The sequence below is a fragment of the Balaenoptera borealis genome (assembly GCF_965194805.1).
Source record: "Balaenoptera borealis genome assembly, chromosome: 2".
NCBI lineage: Eukaryota > Metazoa > Chordata > Mammalia > Artiodactyla > Balaenopteridae > Balaenoptera > Balaenoptera borealis.
The window spans coordinates 174,919,785-174,931,847 of NC_138867.1; the positions used below are offsets into that span (position 1 = coordinate 174,919,785).

The following is a 12,063-nucleotide window of genomic DNA, read 5'->3' on the forward strand; positions in this document are numbered from 1 at the left end:
TATTTCCAGCCCTAGGAAGAGCTAGGCTGGGAGGCCAGAGGTGTGGATTTGAGACACTGTTCAACAAACATTTGGAAAACTCAGGAGAAAACGGGTGCCCCCTGGGGAGAAAGGAGGGACTGGGGACCCCACACAGCTCCTCCAGCGCCCGCACCCCGGAGATCGAGTCACGATTGTCCTCATACGATGATTTTTAATTGACTATAAAACACTGATGAAAGAAATCAAAGATTACACAAACAGATGGAGAGATATACCATGCCCCTGGATTCAAAGAATCAATATTGTGAAAATGACTATACTTCCCAAAGCAATCTACAGGTTCAATGCAATCCCTATCAAAGTACGAATGGCATTTTTCACAGAACTACAACAAAAAATTTTACAATTTGTATGGAAACACAAAAGACCCCTAATAGCCAAAGCAACCTTGAGAAAGAAAAACGGAGCTGGAGGAATCAGCCTCCCCAACTTTAGACTATACTACATAGGTACAGTAATCAAGACAGTATGGTACTGGCACAAAAACAGAAATATAGATCAATGGTACAGGATAGAAAGCCCAGAGATAAACCCACTCACCTATGGTCACCTAATCTATGACAAAGGAGGCAAGAATATACAATGGAGAAAAGACAGCCTCTTCAATAAATGGTGCTGGGAAAACTGGACAACTACATGCAAAAGAATGAAATTAGAACACTACCTAACACCAGACACAAAAATAACCTCAAAATGGATTAAAGACCTAAATGTTAGACTGGACACTATAAAACTCTTAAAGAGAAAACATAGGAAAAACACTCTTTGACATAAATCACAGCAAGATCTTCTATGACCCACCTCCTAGAGAAATGGAAATAAAAACAAAAATAAGCAAATGGGACCTAAACTTAAAAGCTTATGCACAGCAAAGGAAACCATAAAGAAGATGAAAAGACAACTCGCAGAATGGGAGAAAATAGTTGCAAATGAAGCAGCAGAGAAGGGATTAATCTCCAAAACATACAAACAGCTCATGCAGCTCAATATCAAAAAAAAAACAACCCAATCAAAAAATGGGCAGAAGACCTAAACAGACATTTCACCAAAGAAGACACACAGATGGCCAAGAGGCACATGAAAAGATGCTCAACATCACTAATTATTAGAGAAATGCAACTCAAAACTACAATGAGAAAAAAAAAAAACTACAATGAGGTATCACCTCACACTGGTCAGAACAATCATCATCAAAGAGTCTACAATAAATGCTGGAGAGGGTGTGGAGAAAAGGGAACCCTCTTGCACTGTTGGTGGGAATGTAAATTGATACAGCCACTGTGGAGAACAGTATGGAGGTTCCTTAAAAAACTAAAAACAGAACTACCATATGACTCAGCAATCCCACTACTGGGCATATACCCTGAGAAAAACATAATTCAAAAAGACACATGTACCCCAATGTTCACTGCAGCACTATTTCAATAGCCAGGACATGGAAACAACCTAATATCCATCGATAGATGAATGGATAAAGAAGATGTGTTGTGTGTGTGCGCGTGCGTGTGTGTATATATACACACACACACTATATATATAATGGAATATTACTCAGCCATAAAAATAAATGAAATTGGGGCTTCCCTGGTGGCACAGTGGTTAAGAATCTGCCTGCGAATGCTGGGGACACGGGTTTGAGCCCTGATCTGGGAAGATCCCACATGCTGTGGAGCAACTAAGCCCATGAGCCACAACTACTGAGCCTGCGCTCTAGAGCCCCCGAACCACAACTGCTGAAGCCCACATGCCACAACTACTGAACCTGTGAACCACAACTACTGAGGCTGCGTGCCACAACTACTGAAGCCTGCGCACCTAGAGCCCATGCTCCACAACGAGAAGCCATCGCAATGAGAAGCTCGCGCACCACAAGAGTAGCCCCCACTCACCACAACTAGAGAAAGCCCACGCACAGCGACAAAGACCCAACGCAGCCAAAAATAAATAAACCAATTAATTAAAAGAAAAAATAAAATAAGCCTTTTTAAAAAAAAGAAATGAAATCGGGTCATTTGTAGAGATGTGGATGGACCTAGAGTCTGTCACACAGAGTGAAATAAGTCATAAGGAGAAAAACAAATATTGTATATTAACACATATATGTGGAATCTAGAAAAATAGTACAGATGAACATATTTGCAGGCCAGGAATAGAAATGCAGACGTAGAGAACAGACGTGTGGACACAGAGGGGGAAGGGGAGCATGGGATGAATTGGGAGATTAGGTTTGACATAAATACAGTACGATGTATAAAATAGATAGTTCGTGGGAACCTGCTGTAGAGCACAGGGAGCTCAGCTTGGTGCTCTGTATTAACCTAGATGGGTGGGATTGGGGGGAGGGAGGTCCAAGAGGGTGGGGATGTATGTATACATATAGCAGATTCAATTCACTATACAGAAAAAACTAACACAACATTGTAAAGCAATCATACTCCAATAAAAAAAAATTTAGTTTCTAACATTATCCACAGGCTCAGATATTTGTCCCATCACAGGTCTCTCTTCTTAAAATCTATTCACCAAATAATAGTCATTGGAAGAACAACAAGCAAAGGCCCAAATATAAAAACAATTATTCACATGAAACTCCAAAAAAGGAGCTTTGTCATTAAGAAAGGTAGAATACATAAAATAGACTATAAAGATATCCAGGAACTGTCCAGTATCCAGATATCCAGTAGGAAAATCCCAACAAATACCACATTTTCCAATTGTCCCTTAACACAGAATAAAACTATAAAAAATTAAACCTGACTATGCACGTATCAGAAATACAGTTCAATTCACCCATGGATCCAACAGACTTCAAAATGCAGAGAGAAAATACTAACTGATTCAAGGAAAAAGCACTGCCTTTTAATCTTATGTACTACTGTTGAAAGATGACTTGCAGAATTATATCACCCCAATATTCATTTATGAAACTAGTAGAAACCCACACTCCAATGATATACTTTAAGAAAGAGGCTTGATAAACAATATATTTACAACTTGTAAAAAACAATTCTTTTGTGTTGAAAGTTTTTTGGAACATTATACATGGATTAATTTTCATCAAGCTTTCTCATGTTACTTACATTTATAATTTATTTCTGGTGGGAGTTTTAACATGTAACGATGAAGGTCAACTGAAGGCTTTCCCACGCCGTTTACATTCAAAAGGTTCTACCCTGTGAGTCTTTTCATGCCTTCGGAAGGAAGTGGGATGACTGAAGGCCTTCCCACATTCTTTACATTCATAGGGTTTCTCTCCAGTGTGAGTTCTTTCATGTCTTCGAAAACTCTGATACCACCTGAAAGCTTTTCCACATTCCTTACATGCATAGGGTTTCTCTCCTGTGTGAGTCCTTTCATGTGTTTGCAAGGAACTGTAACCTCTGTAGGCTTTACCACATTGTTTACATTCATAGGGTTTTTCTCTAGTGTGAGTTCTTTCATGTGTTCGAAGATAACTGGGACACCTGAATGCTTTACTACATTTTTTACATTCATAGGGTTTTTCTCCAGTGTGATTTCTTTCATGTCTTCGAAAACTTTGATAACACCTGAAGGCCTTTCCACATTGTTTACATTCATAGGGTTTCTCTCCAGTATGAATTCTTATGTGTGTTTCTAAGGAAGTGTAATCTCTGCAGGCTTTTCCACACTGCTTACATTCATAGAGTTTCTCTCCAGTGTGTGTTCTTTCATGTAGTCTCAGCAAAGTTGAACAACTAAAGGCTCTTCCACACTCTTTACATTCATAGGGTTTCTCTCCAGTGTGAGTTCTTTCATGTTTTTGAAAGGAAGGGTAATACCTGAAGGTTTTACCACACTGTTTACATTCATAGGGTTTCTCTCCAGTGTGACTCCTTTGATGTATTCGAAATGAACTGGGAGAAATAAATGCTTTCTCACACTGCTTACATTTATAAGGTCCCACTCCAGTGTGAGTGATCATGTGCACTCGAAGGCTTGCGAGAGCTCTAAGGGCTTTCCCACATTCCTTACAGTCATAAGGTTTTTCCCCAGTATGAGTTCTTTCATGTTTTCGAAAAGAACTGGGACAACTGAAGGCTTTACTACATTTTTGGCATTCATAGGGTTTTTCTCCAGTGTGATTTCTTTCATGTATTTGGAAACCTATATTAGAACTGAAAGTTTTACCACATGGCTTACATTTATAGGGTTTCTCTCCAGTATGAACTCTTTCGTGTGTTTGGAAGGAAGGGTAATATCTGAAGGTTTTTCCACATTGTTTACATTCATAAGGTTTCTTTCCAGTGTGAGTTCTTTCATGTATTTGGAGGGAACTGGGACAACTGAATGCTTTACTACATTTTTTACATTCATAGGATTCCTCTCCTGTGTGAGTCCTCTCATGTATTTGTAAAGTTTGATGATATCTATAGGCTTTTCCACAATGTTTACATTTATAAGGTTTCTCTCCAGTGTGGGCTCTTTCATGTATCTGAAGTGAAGCTGAAGAACTAAAAGTTTTCCCACAATCCTTACACTTATAAGAGGCACCTCCAGTATGTGTTACCATGTGTCTCTGAAAAGTTTTGAGCTGCATGAAGGCTTTCCCACACTCCTTACATTTATACGTTTTCCCTCCAGTGTGATTTCTGTTATGTTTTTCAAAACACTGCAGATAACTAAAGGCTTTCCCACATACATTACATTTATATGGCTTCTCTCCATTTTTCTGATACTCATATGGCTTGTGTCCAACGTGACTTCTGGTGTACCTATTATGGGATGAGTGATGCATGAGGACTTTTCCACATACTTTGTGTTCCCATGGTTTTACTCTGATAAGAGTTTTCTTGTTCAGATTGAGATCTGGAATAAGGCTGAGGTTTTCTCTACATGGACTATCCTCTTTCCCTTCACAGATTCTCCCTACCTTGTGACTCCTGCAAAAAACAAGGAGGAATTATTAATGATCTCTTTATTAATGATTTCATACTTATTATTCTATTTCAGCTACAATCTTATTATTTGTAGCAAAACTACAGGTATTTTTCTATTTCGGGTGAATTGTTCAAAACTGAATACACTGAATGCTCGGCAAGAGGACTCACCCTTGCTCACCAAAATGGTGATATTTATACATAGGGCTTATTAATACTGTTTCCAAGTGAACTATTTTGCAAACACTGAACATTATGTCATATGTAAGAAAGTAATTCGGTGAAAATTTTCTGAGAAGCAATAAATTTGAAGCATGGATTGTCTTGTTTCTTTTTAAGATCTGGTACAATAATATAATTCTCATGTGAAACACTGCTTTCTGCTGGGAGTGCCACTCACCTTAGTTTTCTCCCCTGGTTTTTGCGCTGATCTTCAATGTCATGATCTTTCCATGTTTCTCCTAAAATGCAGACACAGAAAAATGATTCCAAACTATTAGAAGTTATAGAAAAATTATTAGATTCTAGTGCTACAGTGAGCTGTGACCATACCTAGTTTATTTACCAATGTCCTCCCTGTACACATTCCACCTCTTAGAATAATACTGTAGGGCAGAAAAACTTGACCTTTGACTGGCAAGGTGAAAGTAAGTTGTCATCCTTACCTACTGAGGCCAGGTTCCTGAAGGTTTCCCCCATCACATCTCTGTAGAGTTTCTTCTGTGAAAAATCCAGTAAAGCCCACTCTTCCAGGGTGAAGTTCACAGCAACATCCTCAAAGACCACTGTGTCCTACAACATCCCATATATATGTATGGTAGGATGAGTAAGACTGACAGCACTAGACATCTATACTCCATTTATAAGGAAGGTTACATATGATTCTACTGTCTCCCAACATTTATTCTCTGACTTGATCATCAGAAACTAACTCTCTGTCCATACTTACTTCCTCATAAATTTAACAGCATCAGGAACACATGAAAATTATTTACATAGTTTTACTGCGATCACATTACAAATCCTATTGCTGTCTAATGGCAGCGTCCAAAGTATGTTGGGAAATGTCAGAAATGCTATACAAATGAAATAAATATTATCAATTTAAGAACATCCATTGGTGAGAAAAACTCTTTCCTCCCTTTTCTTATTACCCATTTACACACTCCATGACGCAGAGTGTGTAATATCCTGTAATAAACCATAATGGAAAAGAATATGAAAAAGAATATGTATATGTATATGTGTGTATATATATATATATATGCATAACTGAATCACTCTGCTGTATAGCAGAAACTAACACAACATTGTAAATCAACTATACTTCAATAAAATAAATTTAAAAAGATAAAGAGGGACTTTATCGTAATGACAAAGGTGTCAATTCTCCATGAAGGGATAACAATCGTTCATGTGTACATGCATCACAACAGATGGGCAAAATATATGAGGCCAAAACTGATAGAATGCAAGAAAGTAAGCGAATCCACTACTAGTTGTAGACTTCAACACCTCCTTATCATGAATTATCAATTGCAGCAGGCAGAAAATTAGGAAGGACAGAACTGAAATCAACAGCACCATGGAACAACTGGATTTAATTGTAATCCATGGAAATCATTCTTCTCAAGTTCATAAGGAACATTCACCAAGACAGAACACATTCTGGGACATAAAACATACTTTAACAAATTTGAAAGGACAGCAGTCATTCAAAATATGCTTTCACACCACACAGGCACTAGTCTAGAAATCAGTAACACGAAGATAGTCAGAAACTCCCCAAAATACGTGGAGATTCAACAATATGCTTCTAAATAACACGTGGGATCAAAAAAGAAGTCCCAAGAGAAATAAAAAATTATTTTGAAGTAAATGAAAATACAACTAATCAAGGGTTGTGGGATGCAGCAAAACAATGCTTAGAGGCAAATTTATGCCACTGAACAAATACACTAGCAAAAAAAGAAAAATCTATAATCAACAATGTAAACATCTACCTTCGGAAGGAAAAGAACAATTTAAACCCAAAGTAAGCAGAATAAAAGAAATAATAAAAATTGGGGGAAAAAAATCAGTGGAGTATATTAAAAGAAAAAAAGCTGGTTCTTTGACAAGATCAATGAAACTGATAAACATCTTGTGATCATAACTAAGAAAAAGAGAGAAGTTACAACACAAGACCATCAGGGGTGACCAGGAGGTATGGGAGGTGGGTGCTGAAGCCTCTTCACTATAGTGAAGGAGTCTCTGAGGACACTACCAGGTGTGCCTGTTGTATGGCAACAGTCTTGAGCCTTCTGTGGTAGGGGTGTCCATTCAAGGTGGCCCAATTTCCAACTAACCGCATAAATGGTCTCTGGTAAATTTATAAACAAGGGATATGTTGCCTCCCAAACATCACAAGAATCTAGACAATGTTGTGGGTGCTGAGACGGACTATTGGTATTTCTTCATGGTGCCAGGAAGGGGTGGCCTTCTGTTTATTAAATTTTTTTTAATGTATTCATTAAAGGTATCCAGGCCTCATATGTTTGGAGCAATGCCCATCCACTTTTTACAAGTCCACCTTTTTCAATACTGTATGTCCTGAATATCAAATGAACTTCCTCAGAAGAGATGTCATTAATGTCATATCTCTGCTCGTGGCACAAGGTGGATGCAGTTCAGATCCTGCCTGCAGAGACTGTGTGTGTTCACAGTGGTGTTGAGGTTCCCTGATGGTAACCAGTTAAAGGTGTATCATGTCCTTTCAGAGGTGAAGGCCAAGTGCAGCTGAGAGGCTGTTGGAACAGGAACTGAACAGAACAGACGTAGCCAAATCTGTGAGAGCAGAATGTTGAGCAGAATGTTTAGCAGTTGCTGAGTAGATGGAGTCAGTAATTTCCATAATGCCGGGGACTAGGAATAAGGGGTTTATGTGATGGGACAACAGCCTCAAGGCTGTAGCGTTCCACTGTGAGGTGTTTTTCACTCTTTCCAGGTTTAATAACAGGTCAAATTAGGCTGTTCAAAGCAGAAGCCCTGGGGATAATCACTTCTTCCCAAAATAAAAGGTTTCTTAAAGTTTTCAATCCTCAAAGGCCCTGTTTAAATTATACTGGGTCACATAACTAATTTAACTAAGGGGTAAGGACCATGGAGTCTCATTTTGTGAAGCCAATTTGGAAGTGGCAAGAACTTAATTTAACTTAATTTTAATTTATGATTTATTGGTTCAGAGCTTTCCTGCTCACTATGGGACATTTTGTGACAATGGGTGCTATGATCGTAAGGAGAGGCAAAGAGTTCTGATGGTTATGGTGAAGTATACCAATCTGCCCTCTATATTATATTCAGTACTTCCTCTAAGATCATGCAGTACACCTTGCTTAAATTTACTGAGATCCTAGGTATAACTAACTTGAGATCTCTCACTCAATAATTGTAGGAAGGTTTGTGAATTATGGCATTATAGGAGACTCTAATATTAATTCAAAACCTATGCTCTGAAGAGGCTCAAAAAGCAAGGACTGCCCTTTTTATCTTTTTGGTTATGTAAATGTTTTAGTATATTTTGGATTTCCAACTGGAAAATTGTGAGCCTTTTTTCAATACCTTTTTCCTTTTGTTCCTTCTCTCCTGTCCTTCCCTATATTATATTTTAAGTCCCAGGATATACTTTGGAAAAGAGGGTGTCCTCTCTACCCTGGGACTCATAAAATTTTTCCTCCAGGGGGCTCACACTAGTGCCATCGGGATCAGAGGTCTCCTCCACGACTACCGGGTATTTTATAGAGTTTTTAGTTTAAGTTTGAACTAATCCCTTTGCTGTGCCACAGTGAGGCTATGGGTGTTGTCCCCCGTAACTCAGAGGGTCAGGATCTTCGTCGCAGTAGACGCAGGGGCAGCAGCAGCAGAGGTGAGCCCTCATATTAGGAGAGTGGACTCAGCTCACCACCTACTGGCTGCCTTTCCCAGTCTCCTTCTCTCTCTGAAATACCTGCTCTTTAAGGAGTGGCCATCTGATGGGCTCCCCTCATTCACAGGGTATAATCAGCCTTTTACTCCCCTAAGACAAGGCAATCCCAGCCTTAGTTACACTTTCACTTAAAGACACAGATAGGTTCCAGCCAACACATCGACTGAGGACCACTTTAACAAAGGAGCCTTTCTCATACTCCTGCTCAGAGAGGACAACGAATTACCAAAACTTCCAACTCGGTGTCCTCTGTATATAGAACCCAGGGTTGGTGGGGTCAGCAATGCCACACAGGGCAGCACAGGGCACAGGAGGAGCTCTTCAGCAAACAGCAGCCCACAGGGCAGGAGCCTCCAGGCTTTCTTATCAGCCCGTCCAGGAAAGAAGAACTAGGGGAAGAGGGAGGGGTGAGGCTTAACTTTCAGTAGTCAAACATCAAATATGTGGACCCCCGACCGCTCATTATAAGAACAAATCCAGTAAGCATTAGCACTGGTTTGTTCTTATACAAAGAAACACTAACAAAATGATCAAGAAGTAATCAAAACTGGTTATTTCAGGGTGGCTGGAATAAGAGCAGAGGAGTAGAACAGGATAAGTAAGTTAGTTTCCTATCTTAGGAATTTTTAAAAAATTCAACCTTTCCATGCATTAGTTACTGAAAATAAGGAGAGAAATTTACATACACTGTCTTTTCCTATGATTAATCATTATTTTAAATTAGCTTTTGCTTTTTAAAATTTAAACTTTTCTACATAAGAAACTACTTCAAAATTTAATCCTTTAAACACTAGCAGATATAAAACTGCAGACCATGAAAAATTTACAAATCCCTTTCCAACTAAAAAAACAAGGGATTTCTATCAAGAGTCCTAACGTACAATGATTCAACTTACAATTTTTCGACTTTCAACAGATACACTTACAACCATCCTGTGCCCATACAACCATTCTATTTTTCACATTCAGTACAGTACTCAATAAAGTACATCAGACAGTCAACACTTTATTATAAAATAGGCCTCGTGTCAGATGATTCTGCCCAAATGTAGGCTAATGTAAGTGTTCTGAGCATGTTTAAGGCAGACTAGGCTATGTTGTTCAGTAAGTTAGGTGTATTAAATGCATTTTCAACTATCAATATTTTAAATTTACGATGGGATTACTGGGATGTAAGCCCATCATAAATTGAGTAAGATCTGTAAGAGTTCCTCCCTCTACTATATTTAACATAAAATTTTTTATAGTATGAGTAGCATATTATAATACATTAGGGGTTTCAATTAAGTGCTGAAATGTACTAGAAATTTCAAAGATTTCCATAAGCTTTGAGGTGTTTTCCTCGTATCAATTAAAAAAGAAATTCAGGGCTTCCCTGGTGGCGCAGTGGTTGAGAATCTGCCTACTAATGCAGGGGACACGGGTTCGAGCCCCGGTCTGGGAAGATCCCACATGCCGCAGAGCAACTAGGCCCGTGAGCCACAACTACTGAGCCTGCGCGTCTGGAGCCTGTGCTCCGCAACAAGAGAGGCCGCGATAGTGAGAGGCCCGCGCACCGCGATGAAGAGTGGCCCCCACTTGCCACAACTAGAGAAAGCCCTCGCACAGAAACGAAGACCCAACACAGCCAAAAATAATTAATTAATTAATTAATTAAAAAAAAAAAAAGAAATTCAACTGCTTTTTCCTCGCATGCATTAAAATAGGAATTCATTTGCCTTAGGAATAGTATAGCCTCTTAAAAGTCAAAGTTCTCTAGAGACATGGACAGACACTGACCTAGAAAATGAAAGAAGCATCTGAGAACTTAAAAACACCCATATCTCACATCTTGAGGTTCTCCTGCCTAAATGGAACCAAAATTCTATCTGGTTCCACAATTTTCTTATCTTACACTGTGTCAACCAACTTACATAGTATAACCCCGAATGCCAATGCGAACCAGTTTCAAAGGGCGGCAATAGTCAATGGCTAAATGAATCAACACAGATATGCAGCATGCTTCGCTACAATTCAGAAAACAAAACCACCACCACATTCACAAAGTTGAACATAATCGCAACTTGGGTTCTAAACACTCCTGGTTGAGAAGTAACCCCCTACAGTGTCAGCCTCTGGTGAAGGAGGGTAGGGACACCTGCGCAGCCACAAGAAAGAACACTGGGAGCTCCATACGTCCTCCCCGCTGTAAGCATGGAAGCTCTCCCTCCCCCAGGCTTCTACTCTCACAAGTGAGGAAACTCTCAGCCTGATTCTGTTTAAGGGTCTGACCCAAATGAACTCCCAAATTCATCAACCCTTTGTCCATGAGACAGAACACCTGACCTTCAGACCTTCTCAATGTGCACCAATTACATTCTGAATGCAAAACTTCAACATAAGGCCTAAAAATGTCTAGACCTAAGGAACCACAACTACAAACTCAGAAATAGCATCATGACACACCTCCCACCCTCGTGTGCACATGCATCCCCAGTGTTCCAGGGGTTTGGTAGCTTTTCTCAGTTTAAAGGACTCCTTCTGTGGTGGGTGTGAGCAGGAAGGACACCAGCAGAAGGAGGTTCCCCAGGAAGAATCCAACAGGCTTTTAAGTACTTCCCTTTGCAGGCAGAAAGGGAGCCATAGCTTGGGTCAGGCCTCTGCTCCACTCTGCAGTTGCTCTGGAACAACGTTGATACTTTAAATGACACAAAGCCAGTGTGTGAACAATCCCAAGTCACTCAAACCCAGCATTTACGTAGAAAGGAGGGAAGAAAACTGCAAGGCACTTTGACGAGTTCTAATAGAAAACCCCAAATATCTATTCAGGTGTCAGGTAATTATTATTTCCAGGGAAAGAAATTGGTTTGTAAACAAATAATCATACTGAAACACTTTTTAAAAAAAAATTTTTTAAACATCTTTATTGGAGTATAATTGCTTTACAATGGAACATACTGGAACACTTCTACTCTGCAATTCTAAGCTGTGGAAATTTACTTGAAAACACCCAAAAGTAAAGAATAGACCTCAGGAACTTCCTATACATGCTCAGGGGAATAAAGAGTGAAAGAATCCTATACAAATGGAACGTGTAATACTGGAACATATTATTTTCTTCTAAAATTCACCTCTTTCTTGCCTGTTTCGAACTATTTTATACTGTCTTTGAAGCTCTAT

The 12,063-nt window shown here is 39.3% G+C and overlaps 1 protein-coding gene across 12 annotated transcripts in view; it reads right to left on the bottom strand.

The window, feature by feature from the left end:
* Positions 1-217: 217 nt before the first annotated feature.
* Positions 218-12,063, bottom strand: part of LOC309624692 (uncharacterized protein) — a 92,827-nt gene continuing 80,981 nt past the window's right edge. For all 12 annotated transcript variants that reach the window (XM_082383072.1, XM_082383070.1, XM_082383068.1 and 9 more), the window contains 3 exons: positions 5,606-5,732; positions 5,341-5,401; positions 218-4,943 (listed from right to left, as the gene is read on the bottom strand). In XM_082383072.1, the coding sequence (XP_082239198.1) occupies positions 3,170-4,943; positions 5,341-5,401; positions 5,606-5,732 (1,962 nt within the window). In that variant the 3' untranslated portion in view covers positions 218-3,169. The remainder of the gene's footprint in view (positions 4,944-5,340; positions 5,402-5,605; positions 5,733-12,063) is intronic.